Source organism: Ostrinia nubilalis, chromosome 6, assembly GCF_963855985.1.
Source record: "Ostrinia nubilalis chromosome 6, ilOstNubi1.1, whole genome shotgun sequence".
Classification (NCBI taxonomy): Eukaryota; Metazoa; Arthropoda; class Insecta; order Lepidoptera; family Crambidae; genus Ostrinia; species Ostrinia nubilalis.
In genome coordinates, this window is record NC_087093.1 from 16,986,485 (window position 1) to 17,014,389 (window position 27,905).

Consider the following 27,905-nt stretch of genomic DNA (forward strand, 5'->3'; position numbering starts at 1 on the left):
GGAGCATGTTGTTTGTCGCCTGTTACGCCTGAAACTATTTACTAGTAGATACACAGCTTAAATTTAATAATTATGTAGCCTTTCTACATTTATATTATTTTCGGATTTGCAGCAATTGATTCTAACTCGCGCCGCTCTTAGGAAGTGTCGGTATCAAAGAGAGCAATGGATCAATGACTGGCCTGGGCAGCTAGGAATTACGTGCAGCAAGGTTGGAGCATTATTGTTATGAACATCGTATTTAATGGGTAGTGCTCTAAGAGCTCTTTGAATTAAGTGTTTCTGAATGCATAAAATTAAATATTGTCCGAGGCCGCGTCTTTGACATTTTTGGAAGTAAAAGTTAATCTCTTTTATGAAAACTAGATGGCGCTGTGCTTACTTAGCCCGCGATACCAAAGTATTTTTTCCGCGTTTTTTTTACTATGCATGTAATAACAACAATGGTATTGATTGTTGTTACCTGCTGCTCATGCTAATGACTAGCGTTAAGCCGTCGGACGGAGAATTCGCCTGGCAGCCAAAGGGTCGTGCGTTCCATTCCCACCACAGGCAATGTAGGTACACTAATTGTACAGACGACGGCACATCAACGTAAACACTGTGGTGTCTTATACATATAGTGGTAATAGGAGTGATATTGCAACAAAAATGTATAGTCTTATTTGCTGTTGGTTGTTGTACAAGCCATGGATTTATTGTTATGACAAGTTGGTCATCATCAGCCCTTTCACTGTAACTCAACTAGTACTTAAATAAGTACCTTTAAGTACCATGGTTCCATCAAAATACTTGTCTCACAGATTCAGTGGACATCTGACTGTACAAGAACTCTCTGCCGCTGCGAGCTTATGGGCGAGAAGAAACCCCTGAAAAAGCTTCGCAAGAAGCAGAATCAAATTCTGAGCACATTGCAAATGATGTCAAGGAAAGAAATACCTAAAATTCTTAGAGCTAAAGTCAATGCTCTTTGTGTGATAGAAATTCATTCCAGGGATACTGTTGATAGAATGTACAAAATGGGTAAGATTATATTTGAAATTATTTGTTTTGTCGCACGCAATAATATAAACGGTACAAGTAAGCAAAAACAAAGTATACCAAAAAGGTTCTGGTTCAGTATGACTATTTGTGTTCTACGATGTTTTTCAGCAGGGACCTCTCAGAGTGAGAGATGATAGATTTTATCACGTTTTATTTACTTGCTTAAAGGCGTTTCTCAGGGAGGTATTTTGGGTCCACTATTATTACTTCTTAGTGAACTCTTCCTCACTTAGGGTGTATGCACGTGAGCGCATTCGAGTGGTTCTCCCAGCTGAAGTTCTACTGGGACCGCGAGCGGGAAGACTGCTACATTAGGCAGACCAACACCAACTCGATATACACGTACGAGTACATCGGCAACTCGGGACGACTTGTCATCACACCTTTGACTGATCGGTAACTTTGACCTCATTCGTTTTTAAATGCGTAAGTGTAAGTATTGATATTGTCTATTTAGGACTTGAGTAGAGACTTTGTAAAGCCGTATTCCTTTCCACTGATCGAAATCCAGTTAGATATTACATCTGATAAGGGTGGCCAGGTCGCTGCGGCCAACTATTTCGTGGTATCGTAAGTAAGTGTGCGTATTAAGTACGCGTACTATTACCAAATTCCTATTTCATTGGCCGCAGTCGCCTAACGCGCGGAGGCCTTATCTAAGACACTTTCTGCCAAATATCAAGAGCAACCTTAGCGTGACGTGTTTATTTACCCCAATTTCATTCTTTCTTCTTAACAGCAGGCTATTAGGTATGACTTATTAGAAGTAGTTTAGAAATCCAGTAGATCTGGACGCTTACTAACTAAGCCCCTCCTCTCAAGATGCTACATAACCCTGACGACGGCTCTGCATTTATTCCGCGGCGGGAGCCCCCAGGGCCCCGCCGGCACCGGCAAGACGGAGACCACCAAGGACCTCGGCAGGGCCCTGGCCAGATGGGTGGTGGTCACCAACTGCTCAGACGGCCTCGACTACAAGTCCATGGCTAAGTGCTTTTCTGGTGAGAATTTCGGCGTTTACCCGTGGTCCCCCCAACATGTCCCCCTGGTGGGTCCACGGGTAATTTTTTTTACCCGTTGTCCCACCGTTCTGAACAGTGTTTGCCAGTGGGTCTACGGGTAATTTATTTTAACCATGGTCCCACCGCACTAAGTGGTAAACATTGCTTGTCACCTAGCCTAGGTATCTATAATATTATAAAAAAATCTATAATTAATATAGAAAATAATTATAGGTAGGTACGGCACTATAATATCTTTATACTATCTTCACATCACACATGTGGGTTAAAGTCACTCATATCCTTCTCGGCGTTTGATATTTCATCCCAGACATAGGTGACATGCAATGTTTGCCACTTAGTGCGGTGGGACCATGGTTAAAATAAATTACCCGTAGACCCACTGGCAAACACTGTTCAGAACGGTGGGACAACGGGTAAAAAAAATTACCCGTGGACCCACCAGGGGGACATGTTGGGGGGACCACGGGTAAACGCCGGAGAATTTGTTGTAATATGTAGCTTTAAACAATCCATAAGCTATGTGGAACAGGACGCGTTTTGTAATCTTAACATTTGGATCGTTTTCTCAAAAACTGATGAGGCGTGTAAACGTAACAGGCATACATCGGCAACAGGCAGGATCGTAGTTCTTTTACTCAAGATAATGGCTGACAATAGCCACTTTATAAAAGCGAGATATCTATTCTTTGGCGCTTCTAGGAAGGCTTAAGGCAAGCAGTAGACCTACCTCTATAGCCACCTAGTTATTGTTATCCACTACCCCGATTGCGGACCTTGAAATGGGTAGTTTTTAGGGAGATTCCCCTGCCTTGTTCGTTTGCTATTTCCGCTCCTCCAGTTATATCTTGAACTCCCAGGCATCGCCCAAAGCGGGTGCTGGGGCTGCTTCGACGAGTTCAATCGCATCAATATCGAGGTGCTGTCGGTGGTGGCTCAGCAGATCCTGGCGCTTCTGCTGGCTTTGTCGCTGTTCCTCAAGCGCTTCGTCTTCGAAGGCTGCGAGATCAAGCTGGACGGGAACTGTGGGATCTTCATCACTATGAATCCTGGGTGAGTTGGTTTGTTTTAGCCAGAAAAGAAGAAATATTAGAATAGATGCATCGAAGGGCTGTCGGTGGTGGGGCAACAGATCCTGGCGCTTCTGCTGGCTTTGTCGCTGTTCCTCAAGCGATTCGTCTTTGAAGGCTGCGAGATCAAGCTGGATGGGAACTGTGGGATCTTCATCACTATGAATCCTGGGTGAGTTGGTTTGTTTTGGTCAGTCGCGCAGGAATATTAGAATAGAATACATCGAAGTGCTGTCAGTGGTGGCGTAGATCCTGGTGCTTCTGCTGGCTTTGTCGCTGTTCCTCAAGCGGTTCGTCTTCGAGGGCTGCGACATCAAGCTGGACGGGAACTGCGGGATCTTCATCACTATGAATCCTGGGTGAGTTGGTTTGTTTTGTTCAGTCGCGCAGGAATATTAGAATAGAATATATCGAGAGGCTGTCGGTGGTGGCGTAGATCCTGGCGCTTCTGCTGGCTTTGTCGCTGTTCCTCAAGCGGTTCGTCTTCGAAGGCTGCGAGATCAAGCTGGACGGGAACTCTGGGATCTTCATCACTATGAATCCTGGGTTAGCTGGTTTATATTTATCGAAATATTAAAATCTATGATTATTGACGCCCAGCTTAAACCTTGGTTCCTAGAAAGATGTTTCACAGGTGTTGTCGCGACGTAGACGACAAGTAAGGAATGATTTTTCGATATTCAACCCCTAAGGGGGTGGAAAAGATATTATAATTATTTGGCGATATATTCCTTCATTCTCCTTATCGTCTTTGATAGGTCGTAACTATTGCGATCTACTTCCCTGAGATTATCTTTGTTTACCCTTCAGCTATGCCGGGCGTACGGAACTGCCTGACAATCTGAAGTCGATGTTCCGGCCCATTGCTATGTGCGTGCCGGACTCGCTCATCATCGCCGAGAACACATTATTTTCCGACGGATTCACGGCGTATAAGATCAACGCCAAAAAGGTTTGGTTACATTTCAGTTATGTCAAACGCGTAGCTAATCAGAACCAGGGTTTTAATAGTCGCCATAAAAGAATTGCTCACACATAAAATATATTTAAATGAATATAACTCAACAACTGTGATACGTACTCATTTATATTGACCTATATACCACAAAATTAAAATTCACCCCTCACCTTTCCCCAATAAGAAGCCACAATGTTTACCTGGATCGAAACTGTAAAAATGTCACTTGGTTTTTTATCTACATTGCCACTAAATTCCTGTTATGTCCACTGGTACACAAGTCTAGTGGTGAGGACAGCGGGAATAAACAACATTACCTATCGTTCAAAAGGTTCCAGCCGGACAGCAGCATATCTTTAGGCACCTTTTTGGGCTCCGTAACCCTTCTTCTTGTCGTGTCGACAACAAACCTGCACAGCGTCAGCCCAAAACTCCGCCACAAGAATGGCGTTGTCAGTAGCCTTCATTAAATCTTCCTGTGAGCAGTTGTTTGGGCACGCAGGACACGACATCATGTGCTTCGTCGACTGGGGAACGAAACCACACTGGCACTCCGTAACCCTAATGCCTATCACACGTACCTACCTAGCAAACGGGCGAGACAGTGCTCTCGGCCGAGCACTCGGTGTTAATGAACATTACGCCGAGCGCTCGTGTATGTGACTCGCTCACCCAACTGTCTCGACCGAGTAAACATTTTACTGTCTCGCCAGTTTACTCGGTATGTGTGATCAAGGCATAAAAAGGAACGTTGCGTTCCGCCAGGTGTTCACGCTGTACCAGCTGGCGATGCAGCAGCTGTCCAAGCAGGACCACTACGACTTCGGCCTGCGCTCCATGGTGGCGCTCCTACGGTATGCCGGCGTCAAGCGCCGCGCCTACCCCAACCTGCCCGAGCAAGAGGTATTAATTTATCTTTATTTGACACTGTTTGTTTTCAGGTTTTTCATTTTCTTTGCATAGTTTAAGTTACTAGTCGCGTTTGGCAACAGTCTGTTTCTCACATAGTTTTACTACAGTAGGCAATTTGAAAAAAAGAAAATCGCCTCAAGTAGGGGCGTGGAATAGTCCACGACCGACTGATGACGAATTCAATTCAATTCAATTTTTTTATTGCTTATTAAGTGTTTACAATGAGGGCTATCGTTTTAGCGCTCACCAGTTAGCGCCACTGTAGAGTAAGGTCCTGTCACTTGCTAGTAGCGAAGACAGTGGCACCAACTGGTGAGCGCGAAAGTGGTAGGAGGACTATCGCATTTGCACTCATCAAGATGGCGCCACTGTAGAGTAAGGTCCTGTCAATCGCCAGGGGTGCCAACTGTTAAGTATAAAAACGATAGCCCTCATTGGATCAAATGAGAATGAGCATGATTTATTTTCAGAAGCATGGGATGTTGTATTTAGATAATCTTTCAGATAGGAGTTGCTTTCAAATGACTTTCTCTATTGACAATGCAACCTATTGCTTTTCTCTCTAGAGTTTTTTTGCCTTGTCTCCTAAATAGTTTTATATCTGGCACTTAGCCAGAAGGATATCTTAGACTTGTCATGCTCACTAAAATGTCTCTGGGGTAGTGGCGTGTGAGGCGGGTCGTTACATTCCCTATAATATGGTCGAGTGAAGCGATGGCTGGTTCACACGTCATGTCTGTGAACAGGCGCTGCCTTCGGGGACTGGTCAAGGAAAGATATACCTGACATAAAATATATATGTATCAAAACGCAACAATTAACCTAGAAATTAGCACGGCACTAAATAAATATATTCAAAACTGCCATGCGGTCTCGTGCTAGATGGGCGTCTTAAAGGCCACCTTCTATCAACGGGAGCGCGTGGTAAGTAACTTGCTTCTGAATGTATTGTAACTTCCTACTTTTTTATATTTTTAAACCGGCAGACAGTGGTGACTGAGTTTGTTGCGGCGCTTCTTCTCAGCACTTGCCAAATGTTTGTCTCGAAGCGCTGGTAGGGCAAAATAAGAATGAGACATGTATAGGCTCCTTAAGAGCATTTGACGATTTGCAAGAACTAATTTAATTAGTCTAAACAAATAAAGAAAATTTTCATTTTGATTTTTGATTTTATTGTAGATGGTTATTCTGGCCATGCGCGACATGAACGTGGCGCGACTGACGGCGAAGGACGTGCCTCTGTTCGACGGCATCATGCAGGACATCTTCCCCGAGGTGGCCGTGCCCACGCTCGACTACGACATGCTGGAAGCCGCCATCAGCGCTGAGATGCGCCTGGCCGGGCTGCAGCCGATGCGCGCCGCGCTGCTCAAGGTCATCCAGGCCTTCGAGACTAAGGTGAGTCCTGCTGAGACCAAGGTGAGTCCTGCTGAGACCAAGGTGAGTCCTGCTGAGACCAAGGTGAGTCCTGCTGAAACCAAGGTGAGTCCTGCTGTGTGTCCCCGGGACAGCTGGAGGCTGGCGGGGCTGCAGCCCATGCGCGCCGCGCTGCTCAAGGTCATCCAGGCCTTCGAGACTAAGGTGAGTCCTGCTGAGACCAAGGTGAGTCCTGCTGAGACCAAGGTGAGTCCTGCTGAGACCAAGGTGAGTCCTGCTGAAACCAAGGTGAGTCCTGCTGTGTGTCCCCGGGACAGCTGGAGGCTGGCGGGGCTGCAGCCCATGCGCGCCGCGCTGCTCAAGGTCATCCAGGCCTTCGAGACCAAGGTGAGTCCTGCTGAGACCAAGGTGAGTCCTGCTGAGACCAAGGTGAGCTCCTGCTGTCTGTCCCCGGGACAGCTGGAGGCTGGCGGGCTGCAGCCCATGCGCGCCGCGCTGCTCAAGGTCATCCAGGCCTTCGAGACCAAGGTGAGTCCTGCTGAGACCAAGGTGAGTCCTGCTGAGACCAAGGTGAGTCTTGCTGAGACCAAGGTGAGTCCTGCTGTGTGTCCCCGGGACAGCTGGAGGCTGGCGTGCTGCAGCCCGTGCTCCAGGTCATCCAGGCCTTCGAGACCAAGGTGAGCTCCTGCTGTGTGTCCCCGGGACATGCTAAGGCGGGGCTATGTGTGTCTGCAAATTAGACGCATAAGGAAGCGCTGCAGTGACGCCACTGTGCCGCGCTTGCCACTACTAGTTTTCATACAATTCTAGAAGCGCAACAGCCGCGCGTCTTTTTCACACTGTCACTTTGGTAATGGCGCTGCAACTGCGCATCTAAAATTCTATGAAAACTATGAGTGGTGCAGCCAGCGCGCCACAATGCTGCCACTGCAGCGCTTCCTCACGCGTCTAATTTGAAGGCGCCCTATTGGCTCTGTGCACGATTACAGCGCCAACTAGCGTCCACAACTTTGTGGGCTCTGTCACATTGACATTTAGGTCGTATATTTGTGAAAAAATATCGAAATGAAAAAATAACAAATATTTTCAACTAATAAATTGTTGTGATACCAAGATTTGGGTGGAAAAAAGGTTTTGAAATAATTTTGGTCATTCAAATCAAATGAGGTAAGTCCAAAAAGTGTGTTTAATTTTGATTGTGTCAGGGTTTGTTTACTTCATTTATAGTTGTAGTTTTACAGTAAAACAAAAAGAAAAAGCTACTTTAACGGTTTCATTATATAACAGTAAATATATTTAAATGTTCCTGTATCACTAGTAATAAATTAAATATCGTTTTCAGGTCGAAATGAGTATTGTTTTGAAGACCGGGTTTATGAGTTTTACAATATCAAATTCCAACCACAAACCGTATTTAAAGGAAAGTTGTTGGTATTGGCTGGACAAGTCCGAGATGTAGAAGAATTAAGAACAAAACAAGGGCAGAGTTCAATAATTCACGCTCTCATCATAAGGCAAACATCTGTGCACAACAACTACTGTGACTCATTTTTGTACTACCACGTTGTATAGTCTAGTTATTTCCAAATTGTAAACGGCTATTAAACCAGCCCTATCGAAATACAGTCCACTCTTTTATTTAAGTTCCCAGTAGGACCCTTTTCATGCGATTAATTAATGATATTAAAATGTATTAAGTAGAATCGCTTTGCCATTGACAGATACATCTGATGACAGAGCTTACATTATTTCTACTTTTGACCACCATGAGCGCTGCGATCGATTATGTTACCCCCACCTAGTACTTCGCACCCAGCGAATATCTCGTGTGCATCGCCCTATGCAATTCAGGCGTTTAAGACCTAAAGGTGACCGCTTTGTGCGGGATACTGCGATTGCGACATACTGGAGTCGGCAAATAAATGCCCACTGCCACTCGATCTAGTCTGATGAAAATGCAGGTTCTCTAGTTGAATAAGGCTTTTGTTCAGCAGTAGACTGTATACATCTCATGGTTGAAACGCAAAAAAACTAAAAATTCATCCATATTATATCTTGATGTTCCGATAGAACTCCCGGCACTCAAGTATTCTCCTCGGCGACACCAATACCGCCAAGTCTGTATCCTGGAAAATGCTGGCAGCGACACTTAGCCGACTGCATCGAGAGAAGGTTCCCGGCTTTGAAAACGTGCAGCTTCATCCAATGAACCCCAAGGCGTTAACCCTGGGTGAACTCTACGGGGAATATAACCTGGCTACCGGCGAGTGGAAGGATGGCGTGCTGTCGTCCATCATGAGGACTACTTGCCAAGGTGAGAAAGCTTAGATTGGCTTGACAATGTCTTGGAAAATCCCCAGCGTGTATTTTGTTTTGATGCGAATTCAGCTGACCCTGGGTGAGCTCTATAGCGTGTACAAGTGGAAAGATAGCGTGCTTGCTATCCTCTATTATGATGACTTTCCAGGGTAAAGTCTCGGTAGTTTTGTCAGTGGCATGTTTAAATTGCTCGTCTCTTGTTTTGGTGTTGGGAAATTTTGTAATTTTCTTGTGTTTATAGATGAGTCCCCTGACCAGAAGTGGATCATATTTGATGGGCCAGTTGACGCTATTTGGATCGAGAACCTCAACTCTGTAATGGACGACAACAAGCTGCTGACTTTAGTCAACAGCGAGCGGATTTCTATGCCTCCACAGGTACAGAAAAGAAATAGCTCTTATTACAACATAAGTAATCTTCTGAAGACTTTTGAATAGACTTTCCTTAACTTAGGATTAGGAACTTCAAAGGTTCCCCGCCTCTTGTGCTCTTTGCTGTAACTCCTGTGTACCGGATAACAAAAGAGTGGGCAACTAACTAAATATGAAAATCGCTCGGTACTTCTGTGGTTGAGGATTCCTGGTGAAGCTCGCTTCTATCTTGAGTCTGATCATCACTACCTATCAGGTGAGACGCAGGTCAAGAACTCATTGTGTTGTTTCTCCAGGTGTCTCTCCTGATCGAGACGCTGGATCTTGCGGTGGCATCGCCAGCCACCGTGTCTCGTAACGGCATGGTGTACAACGACTACAAGGACTGGGGCTGGTGGCCCTTCGTCAACTCCTGGCTGGATACCATTGACGACCCCGAGTATAAGGAGAATGTGAGTCTGCAAACTTTCCTTTATTTATTTACTTTAACCGCCTCTGTAGTCTAGTGGTAAGACCACCTGCTTCAGGCGCAGAGGTCCCGGGTTCGATTCCCAGTGGGGGTAGATGTTTCTGTTCGGTTTGGTTGGTGGTAGGGCTTGTTCTAAGTCCACCTGGCTTTCTACCACCATCTTACCTAAGTCTGTCGCCATAATGTTAACAGCATTGTTGTGTTCTGGCAGTTAGAGGTAAGATAGCCAGTTCCTCCGTGGTTGAGGATTCCGGGTGAAGCTCGCTTCCACCTTCGGCCTGATCATCACTTACATCAGGTGAGATACAGGCCAAGAGCTTCCTCGTTGTGGATAAAAAAAAGAAACTTATAAAGCTGCTTGAAGGCTTACAGAGATTCCAAAGCGCCAACAAGTTGCATGACTTCTATAATTTCCCTTTTTCAGGGTGGCTGTCTGTTAATAGCATGCGCCCAAATCCTACTAATATTATAAATGCGAAAATATGTGTCGATGTTTGTTACTCTTTCACACAAAAAAAACTGAACGGATTTTGTTGAAACTTCACAGTATTATTGTTTAAAACCCAGAATAACATAGACTATAATTTATGACGAACTGTGACAAACTAAATTTCACGCGGGCGAAGTCGCGGCCGGAAAGCTAGTTATGTTATAAAGTAGCACACATCGTCCATACTTAAACATAGTCTAATTTTATTGTAGCTTCGACGCCATTTCCTCAACATCCTGACGCCAGTTTTGGAGCTGAAGCGCCTCGCTTTGGTAGAGGGCCAGAGCGTGCGCGGCCAAGAACTCACAGGAGTGCGGTCCATGTGTCGCTTGCTGGGCCAGTGGCCCGCGCCCGGCCCTCCGGGACCAGAGGAAGAAGACAACGAGACCTTCTCCAAGATGCGGTTCCTGTTCGCGTGAGTTTCATTATCATCATTTCAGCCATAGAGCGTCCACTGCTGAACAAAGACTCCCACTTTGACTTCCAGATTGGATTGATAGCGGTCTGCATCCAGCGCTTTCGTACACCCTTTATAAGGTCATCTCTTGAGGGTTAATATAGCTGCTGAAGATAGACTCCTCAAAAAAGTAGGAGCTGACAGAAGTCGTCAATGATAGCCTGCTGGCTAATGGCCCTCCAAATTCAGAAGAAGAATGTTGAAATTTAGTCTGAGTTTCTAGTCAGACTAAGAATTATTCTTAAGTGACCCCTTTGAAACCAAAATTCCTGTTATGTGCTACCATATACAATGCAGCAGCTGTAACGCAGCACGAAGTTCGGAAGTTACCTAGAGTGGCAAAAGTAGGAGCTGAAAGAAGTCAGGTCCATAGTAAATTGCTGGCTAATGGCCCTGCAAGACCAGATGAAGAAATATCTAGGTTTTCTCTAAAATATTCTTGCAGCAAAGTTTTACAACAGCACCATCTGTAGTTCTAAGGGCTTACGCTAAAAATCGCGCGGGCGCCCGCACGCGTCTGTATCGTAAAATAGTATAAGCAGCGCAGAGCAGACGCATGTAATGGGTTTCCATACTCGCAGCGGGAGATAGGTGCCCGCCGCGGCTCGAACGCACGCGTTCGAGATCGGAGCGGGTGCGTGTCACAAGTTTTGGCGTAGGCCCTTGAACGACGACATTGTATGGGCAGTGGTTATATTTCTCCCCACTAGAATGATCTGGTCAGTGTGCGCTACGCTGGAGGACGAGCCGCGGCGCAAGCTGGACAACTGGGTGCGCGAGCACGAGGGCGTGTTCCCGCTGAAGGACACGGTGTACGACTACTACGTGGACGAGCGCCTGGCCGCGAAAATCTGTCCTAACTTTGATCAGTCGTTGGATCAGCAGAGACTGGGAGCTAGGGAACAGTTCGCAAGGTGAATGTGACTGGGGAACAGGTGGAGGAACAGTGTAACGCGGCACTAAGCCTGGAATGTTACCTTAGTGGAATGATAGTGTCAAAAGTAGGTGCTGATAGAAGTCAGTTTCATGGTAAACTGCTGGCTATTGGCCCTTGACTAGACAGAGGAAAGAATATCGAGGTTTTCTCTAAGATATTCTTACAGCAAAGTTTTACAACAGCATGATCTGTAGTTCTAAGGGCTTACGCTAAAACTCGCGCGGGCGCCCGCACGCGTCTGTATCGAAAAATAGTATAAGCAGCGCAGAGCAGACGCATGTAATGGGTTTCCATACTCGCAGCGGGAGATAGGTGCCCGCCGCGGATCGAACGCACGCGTTCGAGATCGGAGCGGGTGCGTGTCACAAGTTTTAGCGTAGGCCCTTGAACGGCAACATTGTTTCTTGTATGGGCAGTGCTGCAGTGGTTATATTTCTCCTCGCCAGCATGATCTGGTCAGTGTGCGCTACGCTGGAGGACGAGCCGCGGCGCAAGCTGGACAACTGGGTGCGCGAGCACGAGGGCGTGTTTCCGCTGAAGGACACGGTGTACGACTACTACGTGGACGAGCGCCTGCGCCAGTTCAAGTGCTGGGAGGAGCGGCTGCCCGACAACTGGCGGTTTAACCCGGCGTGAGTCTATCACCCAGAGAATGTATATTTTCACATCATTTATGTTCCCTCCTCTCTTTCCCACTTCTCTTTGCTACTTCTACTTCCCTACTCTCTTCCTCATCACTCTTTCCCACCTTTTTTTTTCTATTAATTACTAGACGGGTCCAAGATCCGACTTGGTAGTGAGTAGTGACGTCATATGGGGAGCTCAAATGTATTAACCCTTATTGGCCAATAGCCGGGTTTATACAGAGTGATCCACTGCGCTCTATTCGCACGAGGCTAAGGGCCAAATCCCACCACTACCTTTGGTTCTTCCTGCCTCACGGCGTACGAACCGAATCTCGGGAGAGCGCGCGGGTACTTGCTCTGGGCTCCTTTCCCTTTTGCTTGACTCCCTACAAATTTCTCTTTTCCATGTCCCTTCTCATAGTCAATCCCCCTTCTGGGGCTTGACACCACAAATACGGTACTTCGCGTCGGGCTGCTATCGTTAATAAATGTCATCACTTCTTCTCATAACTTCGCCTGATTGTGTGCCAGGAGTGCTAAGGGCCAATGATACAATGTAGATCATCGGAGCGCGGTATATCGTCCCGTGAGGGCCCAGCTATTGGTCAATAAGAGCTTCTGTATTTGCGCTCGCCAGTTAAAACTTGGCTAGAGCTAGTGACTAGTATAGTAGCGCCAACTAGTGAGTGCTTATTATAATTGAAGAGTTAACACTATTATTAACGAAAACTTAATCTAAGAATCTAAGACACGACATCCATTTAAAGCTTCGAAATCATTCAAGTTCGTGTACTGAAGACGTCTTTTAACAATAAATTCCCACAGGCACGGGTTCCACAACATCTTGGTGCCCACATTGGAGTTCATCCGGGTGCAGATAGTGGCCCTGGACATGCTAAAGAATGGCTACGGAGTTCTCATTGGAGGTCCCACTGGGACTGGGAAAACTTTCCTCATCCAGGGGACGCTAGCTAATTTGGATCCTAGCAAGTAAGTATTTGAAGGTTCTTTTAAGCATTTTTAGCCGTCTTATACAGGTTGTTTATTAGACAAACTTCGTGGGTGTCGTAGGGTCATTTTGAGAATACAAAATATTCGCCCAATTGTTGTAGTGCCAACGCATCTGCAACCTTCCTTGTATATCGCCCCGCCACGGTCTTAGCAGAATGTCTTCGAAACTAACTAATAAACCATAAAACGTTAAGATTAGGTCCTTTACTACAATACTTGTAAGGATGTTTGGCACTTCTCTACAGCAGAAGCAATAAAGTGTTTTATAATTCCTTTAGGTACAGTCAGCAAGTAATTAATATGTCGGCGCAGACCACAGCGGCCAACGTCCAGGATATCATTGAAGCGCGTCTCGAAAAACGGACGAAGGGGAACTACGTGCCCGCGGGGGGTAAGTGGCGATATAATGTTGCTTAATATATTTTAGTTTCAGAGTTTAAGTGCTTGATTTGTTGTAATTTTATTTGTGGCCACGCCTTCTCGTGTGCATTTCCATCCAAATCTTTTAGCGTCTCCCTTTTCCTTTTTCTTCAACATCCAATAACACTCACTAAAGTACGGCCAACTAGCAGCGATACAACAGGTCGATACGACTATCGAGTAAGTCTAGATATTAGCACGTCACTACCTTGTTTAATATACCACGCAATCTTGTATACCTACCCATTCTTATGATACACCATACAAGAATGCATGGTAAATTCAGTGAACTGCTCCTGAATCGAATGTATAGCCTGACCAGGAACATAAAAACCCTCGCCATGTTGCGGAAAACTAATGGTACTAATTTATTTTAATGGCAACAGTAACTGAAAACTTCATTGACATATCACCTTGCATGTCAGTCTATTGCTGTCAAAGTGTAAACAAACTTTATTTTAAATGTGCGCAATTGGTTTTATGAATTAAATTGCTAAAATATTTTTATAGTCGTGAAAGAAAAGTGGTTCACAATGTGTTAAAGTATTTGTCGAAGAGAAATACTAAGGGTTCGGACAATATTTTCATTGAATAATGTTCCGACAAAGGTTGTCAAATTGACTGACATGTTTATCGTATAGTACAGTCCACTATGAAAATTAGCTGTGGTTTGTTTCAACTACCTATTTTAAATTTTTGTCACTTTCTAAGTGTTGAATTTTATGGGATTGGGAAAGAAGTACCGAGTTTGAAGCGTTCATGAGCAGACATTGCAGTTGATTATTCAAGTTCTGAATTTGATTATTGATGAATAATAAAATAAATTCTACTAGCTCGATTGATGGTTTCATTTAATTTATTTAAATCAGGTTACCTATAATAATATTTTTTCGTTAATTTATGAAAATATCAAATTAGCCCGTAATCCTGAATCCTGATACATAAAGTTAGCCTATTAATTTAACACAGGTACGACTGTACTCAGTGTTGCACTATCAAATGCAATTGACGCGCCTCTGTGCCAGGGTTTTTATGTTCCTGGTCAGGCTATACCTACTACTACTATTTCTATTTAGGTATTTATATTAACCGGCAGACAGTGGTGACTGAGTTTGTTGCGGCGCTTCTTCTCAGCACTTGCCAAATGTTGGTCTCGAAGCGCTGGTAGGGTAAAAAGATTATGAGACATGTAGAGGCTCCTTAAGAGCAAAATGACGATTTGTAAGAACTATTTATTAGTCTAAACAAATAAAGAAATTTTGACTTTTTTTTTTACTTTTTTTTTTAAGAGTTGACAATATATTCTGTCTCTTCCCATCTTGTGTATTTGTCGTAATGTCTCGTTCTCCCGCCAAAATATGTCAAAGTCAGACGGGTTCACCCATGACATTGGGTTTGTTTACATTTGGTATCGCTTCTCGTTGGCCGTACTTTATTAGACAATTTATGATCCCGAATGAAAGGAACCTATGGGGGGTTTGTTGAGTCTAAAATCTGACATTCTAGGTGGGTCTCATTTGTTACATTGCACACAATAGACGAAGAAAAAGCAACTTGTGGTCAGAGGTGTTGATTTGCAGCTGTGTATTGTTTTGTCAAGTAAATACTTCTTCTAGGCAAGAAGATGATAGCGTTCATGGATGACATCAACATGCCGGTACGCGATGAATACGGCTCGCAGCCGCCGCTGGAGCTGACGCGGCTGTGGCACGACTACGGCTACTGGTTCGACCGCGCCAAACAGTGGCGGAAGAACGTCAAGGTATACACTGTGATGTGATCTGTCACGTGATAGACTTAGAAAAAGAGAGGTCAAAACAGAGTATAAACGGCATTAGATGTAACTAAACTCTTAACTTATATTTTCTCCTCTTCAAGTTGTGTTGTATAGAGGTTTTCTCCTCGTAGCCTTGATGAAACAGGACCTTCGGGCCCGCCATAACGAGTTATGGTCTGCTCTATGCCGCTGCTATAACGAGAGCCTTCCAAAGAATGGGTCCGGGACAACATCTGCTAGCCCCCGCCTGCTAGGCTTTTTAAAGCTGTCCCCTGCATCGCGACCTGGGGCCTTGACGGCCCCTGGCCCACTCAATTGCGAGTTGCCCGATACCCACCGAGTTGATGTGACCTGCCATGAGTTGGGTTTTTGTTCCCCAAAGACTGGGGGCATTCCCCTATCCGAAACCATGGGTACGCGTCCGATGGCATATCTAAAACTGCACATCATCATCGTCATCATCACAGCCATAGCTGAACATAAGCCTCCCCCAATGCTTTCCATGTTGCCCGGTTGGTAGCGGCCTGCGTCCAGCGTCTTCCTGCTACCTTTATGATGTCGTCAGTCCACCTTGTGAGTGGACGTCTCACGCCGCGTTTTCCGGTACCCAGCCTCCACTCCAGAACCTTGCTGTTCCATCGGCCGTCAGTTCTGTGTACTATGTGCCCTGCCCATTGCCACTTCTTGCTAATCCATGCACATGGAGTCCGTGTTATACATATACCTGTCTTGTCAGGGCATGGTGCTATGCGCGGCGGCCGGCCCGCCAGGGGGCGCGCGCTCGCCTTTACCGCCGCGGCTGCTGTCGTGCTTCCACGCCTTCTACCTCACGGCGCCCACGCACCAGATGCTCATCAAGATCTTCGGCACCATGCTGGGTCAACACCTCAGCGATTTTGATGAGGAGACCAAGTCTTGTGGTGAGTGTATTCTAGCTCGCGACGTGACGTGACGTCAGACGCGGCTGCTGTCGTGTTTCCACGCCTTCTACCTCACGGCGCCCACGCACCAGATGCTCATCAAGATTTTCGGCACCATGCTGGGTCAACACCTCAGCGATTTTGACGAGGAGACCAAGTCTTGCGGTGAGTGTGTTCTAGCTCGCGACGTGACGTGACGTCACACGCGGCTGCTGTCGTCCACGCCTTCCTCACGGCGCCCACGCACCAGATGCTCATCAAGATCTTCGGCACCATGCTGGGTCAGCACCCCATCGACTTTGATGAGGAGACCAAGTCTTGCGGTGAGTGTGTTCTAGCTCGCGACGTGCCGTGACGTCACACGCGGCTGCTGTCGTGCTTCCACGCCTTCTACCTCACGGCGCCCACGCACCAGATGCTCATCAAGATTTTCGGCACCATGCTGGGTCAACACCTCAGCGATTTTGACGAAGAAACCAAGTCTTGCGGTGAGTGTGTTCTAGCTCGCGACGTGACGTGACGTCACACGCGGCTGCTGTCGTCCACGCCTTCTACCTCACGGCGCCCACGCACCAGATGCTCATCAAGATCTTCGGCACCATGCTGGGTCAACACCTCAGCGATTTTGATGAGGAGACCAAGTCTTGTGGTGAGTGTATTCTAGCTCGCGACGTGACGTGACGTCAGACGCGGCTGCTGTCGTGTTCCACGCCTTCTTCACGGCGCCCACGCACCAGATGCTCATCAAGATCTTCGGCACCATGCTGGGTCAGCACCTCAGCGATTTTGACGAAGAAACCAAGTCTTGCGGTGAGTGTGTTCTAGCTCGCGACGTGACGTGACGTCAGACGCGGCTGCTGTCGTCCACGCCTTACTCAAGGCGCCCACGTACCAGATGCTCATCAAGATCTTCGGCACCATGCTGGGTCAGCACCTCAGCGATTATGATGATGAGACCAAGTCTTGTGGTGAGTGTATTCTATCTCGCGACGTGACGTGACGTCAGACGCGGCTGCTGTCGTGTTCCACGCCTTCTACCTCACGGCGCCCACGCACCAGATGCTCATCAAGATCTTCGGCACCATGCTGGGTCAACACCACAGCGATTTTGACGAAGAAATCAAGTCTTGCGGTGAGTCAAGTGTTGCAGGTTCAGCTCGCGAACGTTCTAGAACAGTTGACGTGACGTCAGACGCGGCTGTTATAGTGTTCCACGACTTCCTCACGGCGCCCACGCACCAGATGCTCATCAAGATCTTCGGCACCATGCTGGGTCAACACCACAGCGACTTTGATGAGGAGACCAAGTCTTGTGGTGAGTAGTGTTCTAGCTCGCGAACATTCTAGAACAGTTGACGTGACGTCAGACGCGGCTGCTGTCGTCCACGCCTTCTACCTCACGGCGCCTACGCACCAGATGCTCATCAAGGTCTTCGGCACCATGCTGGGTCAACACCACAGCGACTTTGATGAGGAGACCAAGTCTTGTGGTGAGTAGTGTTCTAGCTCGCGAACATTCTAGAACAGTTGACGTGACGTCAGACGCGGCTGCTGTCGTCCACGCCTTCTACCTCACGGCGCCTACGCACCAGATGCTCATCAAGGTCTTCGGCACCATGCTGGGTCAACACCTCAGCGATTTTGACGAAGAAACCAAGTCTTGCGGTGAGTGTGTTCTAGCTCGCGACGTGACGTGACGTCAGACGCAGCTGCTGTCATCCACGCCTTCCTCACGGCGCCCACGCACCAGATGCTCATCAAGATCTTCGGCACCATGCTGGGTCAACACCTCAGCGATTTTGACGAGGAGACCAAGTCTTGTGGTGAGTGTGTTCTAGCTCGCGACGTGACGTGACGTCAGACGCGACTGTTGTCGTGTTCCACGCCTACCTCACGGCGCCCACGCATCTGATGCTCATCAAAATCTTCGGCACCATGCTGGGTCAGCACCTCAGTGACTTAGACGAGGAGACCAAGTCTTGTGGTGAGTAGTGTTCTAGCTCGCGAACATTCTAGAACAGTTGACGTGACGTCACACGCGGCTGCTGTCGTCCACGCCTTCTACCTCACGGCGCCCACGCACCAGATGCTCATCAAGATCTTCGGCACCATGCTGGGTCAACACCTCAGCGATTTTGGCGAAGAAACCAAGTCTTGCGGTGAGTGTGTTCTAGCTCTCGAACGTTCTAGAACAGTTGACGTGACGTCAGACGCGGCTGCTGTCATGTTTCCACGATTTCTTTCTACCTCACTGACTTTGACTAACTTCTTTTGCAGGCAAAGTGGTGCTTATAGCCACGATAGACATGTTCAATAACATCGTGGCCAAACTCCTGCCCACACCGAGCAAGATGCACTATCTGTTCAACTTGCGAGACATTTCCAAGATTTTCCAGGTAAACTTACATAAGTATTTAAAGTCGATTTTTTATGGGCTTATTCAGTGGAATTGTCAACGGGGAATAGTGATTCCCCGTTGACAATCCCCGTCAACGGGAATTAGTGAACTTTTTGTCACTATTCCCTGTTAACGCCAATTGGAGCTTATAATGGGAAATAATGAACTGAAAAGTTCATTGATCCCTGTTATATTAGGATTTTATTTTGAACGTAAAGTATTATAAGTTCCAATGTAACGTTAACGGGGAATAGTGAACAAAAAGTTCACTTTTCCCCGTTGACGGGGATTGTCAACGGGGAAAAGTGGAATAAGCGTTTATGGTAGAAGTTCATTGTTTTCTAAAATGTAATGAATATTTTTTTTATTGTGTAGGGATTGCTTCGAAGCAACAAGGACTATACTAACACCAAGCCTCGTTTCCTGCGGCTATGGATCCACGAGTGCTTCAGAGTGTTCTGCGATCGGCTGACTGAGGAGAAGTTAGTTTATGCAGATGATTTCAATAGACTTATCAGTAAAATTCAGAATAGGACCTCTAGAAAATGTGCTGTACGGCTGGCAGGGCAAAAAAAGAATGAGACATGTATAGGCTCCTTAAGAGCATTTGACGATTTGTAACTTCTAATTTAATTAGTCTAAACAAATAAAGATAATTTTGATTTTGATGTTGATTGTGTACATTGTGTTACGGAATGAAACATTCCATTTATTTCACAAGAATTTTTATTTTATTTTATTTTTCTTTATTCAGAAAACCACAGCTCTTTATTTTAATAATACAAACAGGTTTTTTTTGTTCTTACAGAATGACTTCAAATTTTTCTTTTTTCATCAATTTCATCACACTTTATTTGTGAGGTTGACATTTGACTTCCTCCAGAAACCAGTAAGATCTGAATTTGACCACCGTTTTAAGCAGCAATGTTTTATTTATTTCTCTGGCATTTAACTTTTAAAACGGGCAAACCGATTATGACGCGGTTCTTTGATCAATTCATCAAAGTTTTGAAGCTATAGCTTGGTCCCCTATCACAGGGACCGCGACTGGTTCATGAACCACATGGGCGACATGCTGGGCAAGCACTTCGAGCTGACGTTCCACGCGCTGTGCCCGTCCAAGAGCCCACCCATCTTCGGACACTTCCTCAACCCATTCGAGGTCTATGACGACCTGAATGACCCTGCTGCTCTGAGGAGGTGAGAATACAAATAATATTTTTTTCAGACACCATGTTCCTTAGTTTTCAACCGACTTCAAAAAAGGAGGAGGTTCTCAATTCGACCCGTATGTTTTTTTTTTTTTCTTTTTCTATGTTTGTTACGCGATAACTCCGCCAATTATGAACCGATTTGAACAAATCTTTTTTCGGCGTATAGGTAATACCTCAAGGGTGGTCCCATTTAAATTTAATAATAGAAAAAACAACCCCCAAGGGTGGAAAATTGGGGATAAACTTTTTTATACGCAATATCTCCGCCGATTATAAATCAATTTGAACGATTATTTTTTTGTTGAATAGGTATTATCAAAAGGGTGGTTTCATGCGAATTTGAAGAAAATATTTCACCCCCAAGGGTGGAAAATTGGGGATGAACTTTTTTATACGCAATATTTTTAATTTGTAGTATTTTTTTGTGTTCACGCATTTGAAGTCGGTTTTATTTTTTTAAAAAGTTAATTATTATTATTGTGATGATAGGTTAAGGTTTATTAAGTCATTTAGTCCGGAACCACAAACCTTTCAATTTAGCAAAGGCAAATGGAGGATTTGGCCTACCTGGATGTGCATTTCATGTCCCTACCCAAATTCAAGGCTACAGCAACCGACTCTATATCATAATAATTTAACTTATATAACATCATTTATGCTAACTAAGCAGCAACTTATATTTCTTGCAAGCTGTGTATACCTCTAAGTGATAGTGCAATTAGCTTAATATTTTGCGTATTTTTTAACATATTGTGTATTGTTGTACCTATCGTTGGTGTACCTAAATAAATAAATAAATAAATAAATAAATAAATACACTCCCCACGCTAGGCAGACGAGTTGGTGACGAGGATATCAACTGGTGTGGATTTTTCGCCAGTGTCCCGCAGAGGGGTGCCTTATCGATCTTTTTAGGAACACCAACAGCAATAACGCAACAGCGGAAAACGCAGCGTGGGACGTCCACCTACAAGGTGGACTGACGACATCGTAAAGGTAGCAGGGAAGCGCTGGATGCAGGCTGCTACCAATCGATCAAAGTGGAAAGCATTAGGGGAGGCCTATGTTCAGCAGTGGATGTCCTATGGCTGAAATGATGATGATGATGATGAACAGCAATAATACAATGTAGGCATAAAGTAACATTTCTCATCATCCCTTTGGTCATTTAGTCTCCACTGCAGGATGATGACACACTCTAATTTACCATAAACAAAAGGGAGGATTTCACCTCCTATTATTAGGAAAAGTGTTATGTTCGCATATTTCTTCTTTAGTCACTTCTTTCGACCTCCTTGGGAAGAGTGTGGGTGCTTCTATTCTACTCTAATGATTTTGTCACCGCCAGGTATATCGCCAACCAGATGGAAGAGTACAACAGTTGTCCGGGTGTGGTCAAAATGGACCTCGTACTGTTCAAGGATGCGATAGAACACATCTGCCGCATCGTGAGAGTCGTCTCGCAGCCGAGAGGCAACGTTCTATGCGTTGGAATAGGTACAGTCCTGTAGTTAGTATTTTTTAAGTATAGGACAGTATGAAACGCCCACAAATATTTATGGAGCTGTATTTAGCTGTCTCACCCTACAACCTGATAAAGCTAACTGCGCATCGCGTTGAAATGCGACTCCCTCGTACTTACGCTTACTTACGAATGTCGATGTGTTGTCACGGCAGCCAGGTGCGCAGTTAACTTCAAATTCAAATTCAAATAATTTATTTGTGAAACAGGTAAGCAGTATGATGTACAAACAAAATATGTGTTCAAGCCGTGATCAGCCTTGTCGGCATACAAATGTTAAAGCGTGATTTTAAGTATAATATTATGTTAAAGAAAAGTAATAATGAGCAAATTAAATGTCAAAATCATAAATGTCAGTTAAATAAATTGCAAGATTAAAATTAACTCGACTGGGTTGTAGATTACATCCGTATTTAGGGTAGGTTTACATCGATAAATGGTGTGTCACTTGAATGAAGTACAGACCCAGTCATTGATAGCATGAAATAAAAATATGAATGTATAACGTTGTATGTTCCAACCAGGTGGTTCGGGTCGACAGAGTTTGACGCGCGTGGCGTCATACATCTGCGAGTGCAATTCCTTCCAGGTGGTCGTCACGAAGACCTACGGCATCAAGGAGTTCAGGGAAGACCTCAAGGTTTGATTAATTCAACTATATGCTCGCTAGTGTTAGGGCCGGTTTCCACCAAGCCGGAGCGGGGAAATGTTTTGAATACCAATCAGATTTAATTCAGATTAAATGAAATTAACAGAATGAAATCTGATCGGTACTTCAAACCATTACATTACTGGAGAAAAGTGGAATGGTGATGGATTGTGAAGCTCGCCACCACATCATCTGAAGTGACGACCACAACCACTTTGTCAAGAGTCTACCAACGAAGAAGAAGTGTTAGAAACTTTGAAAAACGTATTCATTTCGGCAGCCTTATCGTTCAGTAAGTTCCTGGAGTGGAGGTTACATACCGGGAAACCGAGACCGAAGACCTCATTAAAGCAGGAAGACGCTGGATGCAGGCCGCTACCAACCATGCGATGTGGAAATCATAGAGGAAGCCTATGTTCAGCAGTGGTCGTCCTGTGGCTGAAATTATGATGATCATTCATTTCGGCGCTAGGAGCATGGATACTTTAATTTAGAGAAATATGCTTTTAAAAAACCTAACTTGCTTCATCTTTAAGTAATATCGATACTTATTATTAATTTATTTACGTGTTTTGTAAAGATACTGTACACATCGTGTGGCGTGGACTCCAAGAAGACGACGTTCATCTTCTGCGACACGCAGATCGCGGAGGAGTCGTTCACAGAGATCATCAACAATCTGCTCAGTAGCGGAGAGATCACCAACTTATACAAGCCCGATGAGTTTGAGGATGTTAGTATACGTAGATAGTGTCAATTCAATACAAAATAATATAAAAATATTTGATCTCAGGCTCAATAGAAGACGTAGATTACGAGAGTAAAGTAACCAAATGAAAATTTAAAGTGGTTTCCATAATCAACTATGAAAAGCTTCTTTCAAAGTGTAATTTTTTCCGCGAAACTCACTTGGCGATGGGGAGCGGCCAGTGGGTTATCGTTGAATCTTTTCAGAAAGGCGGGGCCTAGTATGCACTAAAACCCGTCGGTGTCCTCCGGGACAATCGAAAACGTGCCGTCAGTAATTGTTCTAACATTGGACGTTCAGTCGCACTGTTCGCAGTTCCGTCTCAGGCTATGGCTCGTTCAAGAGCGAGCCTCTCTGGACCAGTTGTTAACTCTGTGGCTTTAAGGCTAGAAAATATCTGACATTAAGCTTTACCACTTGCGTTACACCCACTTCATCGATCAGCACTGTACCCGGTGAGGGAGCTTAGTCAGACCTCGCAGTTAGGCGGTTATCACACTGCGCCGCGCTCCGCCGCGGAGCGCGTGATTTCATATAAAAAATCCCGCGCGCAGATGCGTTGTCAGTGTGTTGTGCCGCGCATGTTTTCTATACAAACTGAGGTACTTGCATACAATGATTAAATCTGTCGTCCCGCGTACCGTGGCGGAGCGCGGCGCAGTGTGATAAACGCCTTAGAGTAAGGTCTGTGCCCTGTATATGGCATATTCTGCCCCCCGCAGATAAAGCAAGGCCTGGAGAAGCCGATGAAGAACGCCAACATAGTGCAGTCTGCGGAGGCGGTATACTTGTTTCTGGTGGACCGCGTGCGCGCCAACCTGCACATCGTGCTGTGCTTCAGCCCCATCGGGGACGAGTTCAGGTGACGATGATTTGAATTGGACTTTAATGCAATGGAATAAGGTTAAGGGCGTGTGTTGACGAGCTGGTTTCTGCCGGGTCCGACTTCGGGCCGGATCGGGTGAAAATCGGGTTGGGATCGTGCGCGCGACGTTTCAATTTCTTCCCGAACCGGCCGGACCGAGTAGAAACCGGCTCGTCAACACACGCCCTGAAAATATGTTGGGACCTACACTGAACCTTACTGCCTAAATAAGGATCATCATTGTGCGGGGAATGGGTGCTCAATAAAAGTCGGACTCCAAAATCGTAATGAACATTTATTTTCCGAAACGGCGGTCTTATATACACAAAATTTACAAAATATGACAAGGACAAACGATACATCTATTTCACATAAAAAAGTACAATCAAATTAAAGGTGCGACAATAAAACAATTACCTACAAAACACAATCAACAGTTAGAACGAGATAGAAAGACGATCAATATACTTGTTTAACGTTACACAAAAAATAGTAAAAAGTAGCGTACACAATAAATAATTTAGAAGATTGCCTAACATTACAATATACCTGTTTCACACAACATAGAAATACACGTAAAAAGACGGTAGAATAAATATTAATATTAAGAAAGTTAGACAAGGACAGCAAGGAGTTACAATGTTTCTGTTTCACACGACACGGAAATTATACATAAAAGAAGGTACACAAATATTTACAAGTTTCAAACTCACCCGCATCTACGATTATAAAACGTATCATGAAACTAGGTCAAGTTTCTCAGTCAGGAGCGCGCCGCAGTGATGCTCGAACGTATGCTCAAGGTTTGTATGTGGCGGCTGCCACAATCGTCAACATCATTAACAGCCACAGGACGGCCGATGGGGCAGCAAGGTTCTGGAGTGATAGCCACCTACCGGCAAATAAAGATCACATTCACGATGACAAACCTTTTTATGCAGGAACCGCATCCGTCAATACCCCGCGCTAATCAACGCGACGACAACTAATTGGTTCCTGGAGTGGCCGCGCGAGGCGCTGCTGGAGGTGGCATACAAGTTCCTTGAGGGCGTGGAGTTACTGGCCTCTATTACTGGGCCTAGGGTAACTATATCTAATTTATTAGATACACATCATTTATCAATGGTCATTGGGTTTTATTTATTTAAAAACTTTATTACACACACAAAAAAAAACGGTACAAAAATTGGGATTATTGCAGTTGTAATGATTTTGTGATAACGTCTAACTCATAGGACAATAATACACCACCTCTTGCTTGCCCTTGTGGGGTAGAGGTCCACCTAAAGTAATAATGACAGATTTCATTTGATGTCATTCTCACTTTTACTGATTCAAATCTGGCTCGAAGGACCAAAGAAATATCAGTATTTTTACATATTGTCAAGCAAGCTACCTGATCACCTCTAAGTGATACAACTGATATGCTAAAAACTTATTAAAACATCAGGGATGTTTGCGGATTATCATACAGACGGGTTTAGCGCCATAATACGTAAGAAATCTGTATCCCTTATTACCAGGGTGCGAGCCAGTCGCAACAGCATTCTGAGGACCCTAGCGGACAGATACACATCGCCGCTATGGAAGTGTATTGTGCAGAGACTGATCACGGGGCCTTATCCACCCCCATGATGGTCCGTCTCTGCACAGGGTACAAGTTTTTTGAATTTGTTATTGTTTGTGTGTATGTTTATTTTCGAACCCGTTTAATATGGACTTTTAAAATTGTCTGAAATAAAGAATTTTTATTTTATTTTAGATTCGCAGAAAAGAATCCCTGATCGAAAGTCGCGAGGATATACTCCGGGCGTCGGTAGCATCCATCATGTCGCTCATCCACTCTTCCGTGGGCAAGTACTCCGTCAAGATGTGGCAGGAAATGCGCCGCACCAACTACGTCACGCCCACTAACTATCTAGAGCTGGTGTCGGGGTATAAAGAGTGAGTAGGCTTTAGAGCTATTGCATGTTCTGAGGGTTTAGTGTGAGCTTACATCAAACGTCAATACTCAATCGTTTATTGTCGGCCGTTTGGTGTAGTGGTTCAGAACGGACTACTATGCCGAGAGGTCCCGGGTTCGATTCCCGGCCGGGCAGAAATTGAAATGGTGAATTTTAATTTCTGTGACGGGTCTGGGTGTTACTATGTATAATATGTATGTATTTAAAAAAAAAAAGTATATAAGTACTATATCCGTTAAGCTAGCACCCATAACACAAGCATTAAGTTGCTTACTTTGGGGCTAGCTGGCGCTGTGTGAAAAGTGTCCAAAGATTTATTTTATTTTATTTTATTGCATAACCACATTAGCATTCACATTAGTTCTTACAATTTAGGCAGTTATACAATGTGCACCCAGTTAGGGCACAGCAACTTTAGGAAGGAGACAGAACGACGATCTTAATAGTTTCAAAAGAAATTAATGTACACATTGAGTTTGGTGGAAATGTCATTATTAAACGTTTCGATAATTATAAAATAAAGATAGAATGAATGAATTATTAAAATGGAAAAATATTGTTAAAATGTCATGCTAATTATTGTCAAGTGTTGAAATGTCAGGTTAAATATCAAGTGGTAAGCAGTTAGATCCTACTAATTTATTATTCAGGTCAACATTAATAAATAATAACCTACAAATCCTTAAATGTCAAGAAATTTTCGAAATAAATATAAATAAATATGTGTATAAATTAAATAATGTCAAAAATGTTAAATCATGTCAAAAATGTTAAATCATGTCAAAAATGTTAAATCATGTCAAAAATGTTAAATCATGTCAAAAACTAGCGTCGTCACTAGCGAGCGCGTTAAAAAATATAGATTTTAGTTCTTCAAAGTTTCCGCTAGGGGCTACATTAAATGTCACTTTTTTATGCAATCGACATCAAATGCGTTTGACGTAAACACACTACGCTCCCTGTATTTCATATTCATCATCAGATCTAGTCTTATTTCTCTAGGAACATTTTTTGTATTACCAGAGGCAACCGGACGATTTGACTTACATCCTGAGCCCCGATTACGGTAATTTTTGATGTCTCCAATCTGGATTGGACTAATCGTGGATGAAGCGCGTCCAGACGCGCTTCATCGATTCTGCGATACGATTGGTCAAAACAGCTGACGCACGCTGTTCGCACGCTTTTCGTACGCTGTTTTGACTCTGTGCTCTGGCCTGATGTTCGTATATTAGTTCCTAAGTTTCGTTCTGCAACGTCCACAGTAGTTCTATAGGTTCATAAAAATTCTGCATGCAAGTGGTCCTTCCCTTCCTACGCAGCATCTCTACCACCTAAAACCAAGAAGCAAATCTCTTCGACATTCCATAGACGCCATAGCATTTATATTCGTTTTCCTAGAATGTTGAAGATGAAGAGGTACGAGGTGGCGCTGCAGGCCAACAAGCTGCGCAACGGGCTCGGCAAGGTTGAGGAGACCACCAAGCTCGTGGGTCAAATGTCGGAGGAATTAGCCGTAGCGCAGGTGCGTGATGATCTAAATTGACCCTAGATGGGTTAAGTGGTTAGGGAATATTACGAGTAGGGCTAAAAATTCTCCCCTTACTAATGTTTTTTCTTGTTAATTTTCTTTACACTGGTGATTGAGTACAAACAGTTTATAGCCCGACCAGGAACATAAAAACCCTGGCATAGAGGCGCGTCAATTGCATTTGATAGTGCAACACTGAGTACAGTCGTACATGTGTTAAATTAATAGGCTAAATTTATGAACATCAGGATTCAGGATTACGGGCTAATCTGATATTTTCATAAATTAACGAAAAAATAATATTAAAGGTAACCTGGTTTAAATAAATTAAATGAAACCATCAATCTAGCTAGTAGGATTTATTTTATTATTCATCAATAATCAAATTCAGAACTTGAATATTCAACTGCAATGTCTGCTCATGAACACTTCAAACTCGGTACTTCTTTCCCAATTCCATAAAATTCAAAACTTAGAAAGTGACAAAAAACTTTAAAATAGGTAGTTGAAACAGACTACAGCTAATTTTCATAGTGGACTGTACTATACGATAAACATGTCAGTCAATTTGACAACCTTTGTCGGTAACATTATCACGGTATAGATGACCCACGCTGAACTGTCCCACCAAACTCAATGACAGGGGGGCGCTACCATCGTTCAACTATATGGTTTCCAACATGGCAAAAATCGGAACCAGCGATCCGGTATTGACGGTGGCGCCCCACTGTCAATGTCATCGATAGGACAGTCCAGTATTTTGGAACTATAATACTATCTATACAGTATTCCAACTCGGCCATATTTTTGAAATAAATGTCAACAGCCCCGCG

At 44.6% G+C, this 27,905-nt stretch overlaps 1 protein-coding gene across 1 annotated transcript in view; it reads left to right on the forward strand.

Annotated features, from left to right (window-relative positions):
- Positions 1–27,905, forward strand: part of LOC135072848 (dynein axonemal heavy chain 2) — a 94,332-nt gene that overhangs the window by 16,445 nt on the left and 49,982 nt on the right. The window contains 36 exon segments of the mRNA XM_063966889.1: positions 113–211; positions 804–1,023; positions 1,278–1,440; positions 1,867–2,045; positions 2,927–3,119; positions 3,947–4,088; positions 4,860–4,997; positions 6,186–6,404; positions 8,454–8,697; positions 8,944–9,080; positions 9,371–9,526; positions 10,246–10,448; positions 11,874–12,059; positions 12,879–13,043; positions 13,343–13,455; positions 15,101–15,246; positions 15,998–16,173; positions 16,362–16,508; positions 16,685–16,830; positions 16,869–16,991; positions 17,188–17,313; positions 17,359–17,496; positions 17,549–17,671; positions 17,724–17,846; positions 17,891–18,004; positions 18,203–18,340; positions 18,459–18,577; positions 18,955–19,061; positions 19,618–19,779; positions 21,142–21,290; positions 21,840–21,955; positions 22,545–22,697; positions 23,435–23,574; positions 24,519–24,660; positions 25,340–25,521; positions 26,943–27,066. Of these exon segments, the coding sequence (XP_063822959.1) occupies positions 113–211; positions 804–1,023; positions 1,278–1,440; positions 1,867–2,045; positions 2,927–3,119; positions 3,947–4,088; positions 4,860–4,997; positions 6,186–6,404; positions 8,454–8,697; positions 8,944–9,080; positions 9,371–9,526; positions 10,246–10,448; positions 11,874–12,059; positions 12,879–13,043; positions 13,343–13,455; positions 15,101–15,246; positions 15,998–16,173; positions 16,362–16,508; positions 16,685–16,830; positions 16,869–16,991; positions 17,188–17,313; positions 17,359–17,496; positions 17,549–17,671; positions 17,724–17,846; positions 17,891–18,004; positions 18,203–18,340; positions 18,459–18,577; positions 18,955–19,061; positions 19,618–19,779; positions 21,142–21,290; positions 21,840–21,955; positions 22,545–22,697; positions 23,435–23,574; positions 24,519–24,660; positions 25,340–25,521; positions 26,943–27,066 (5,451 nt within the window).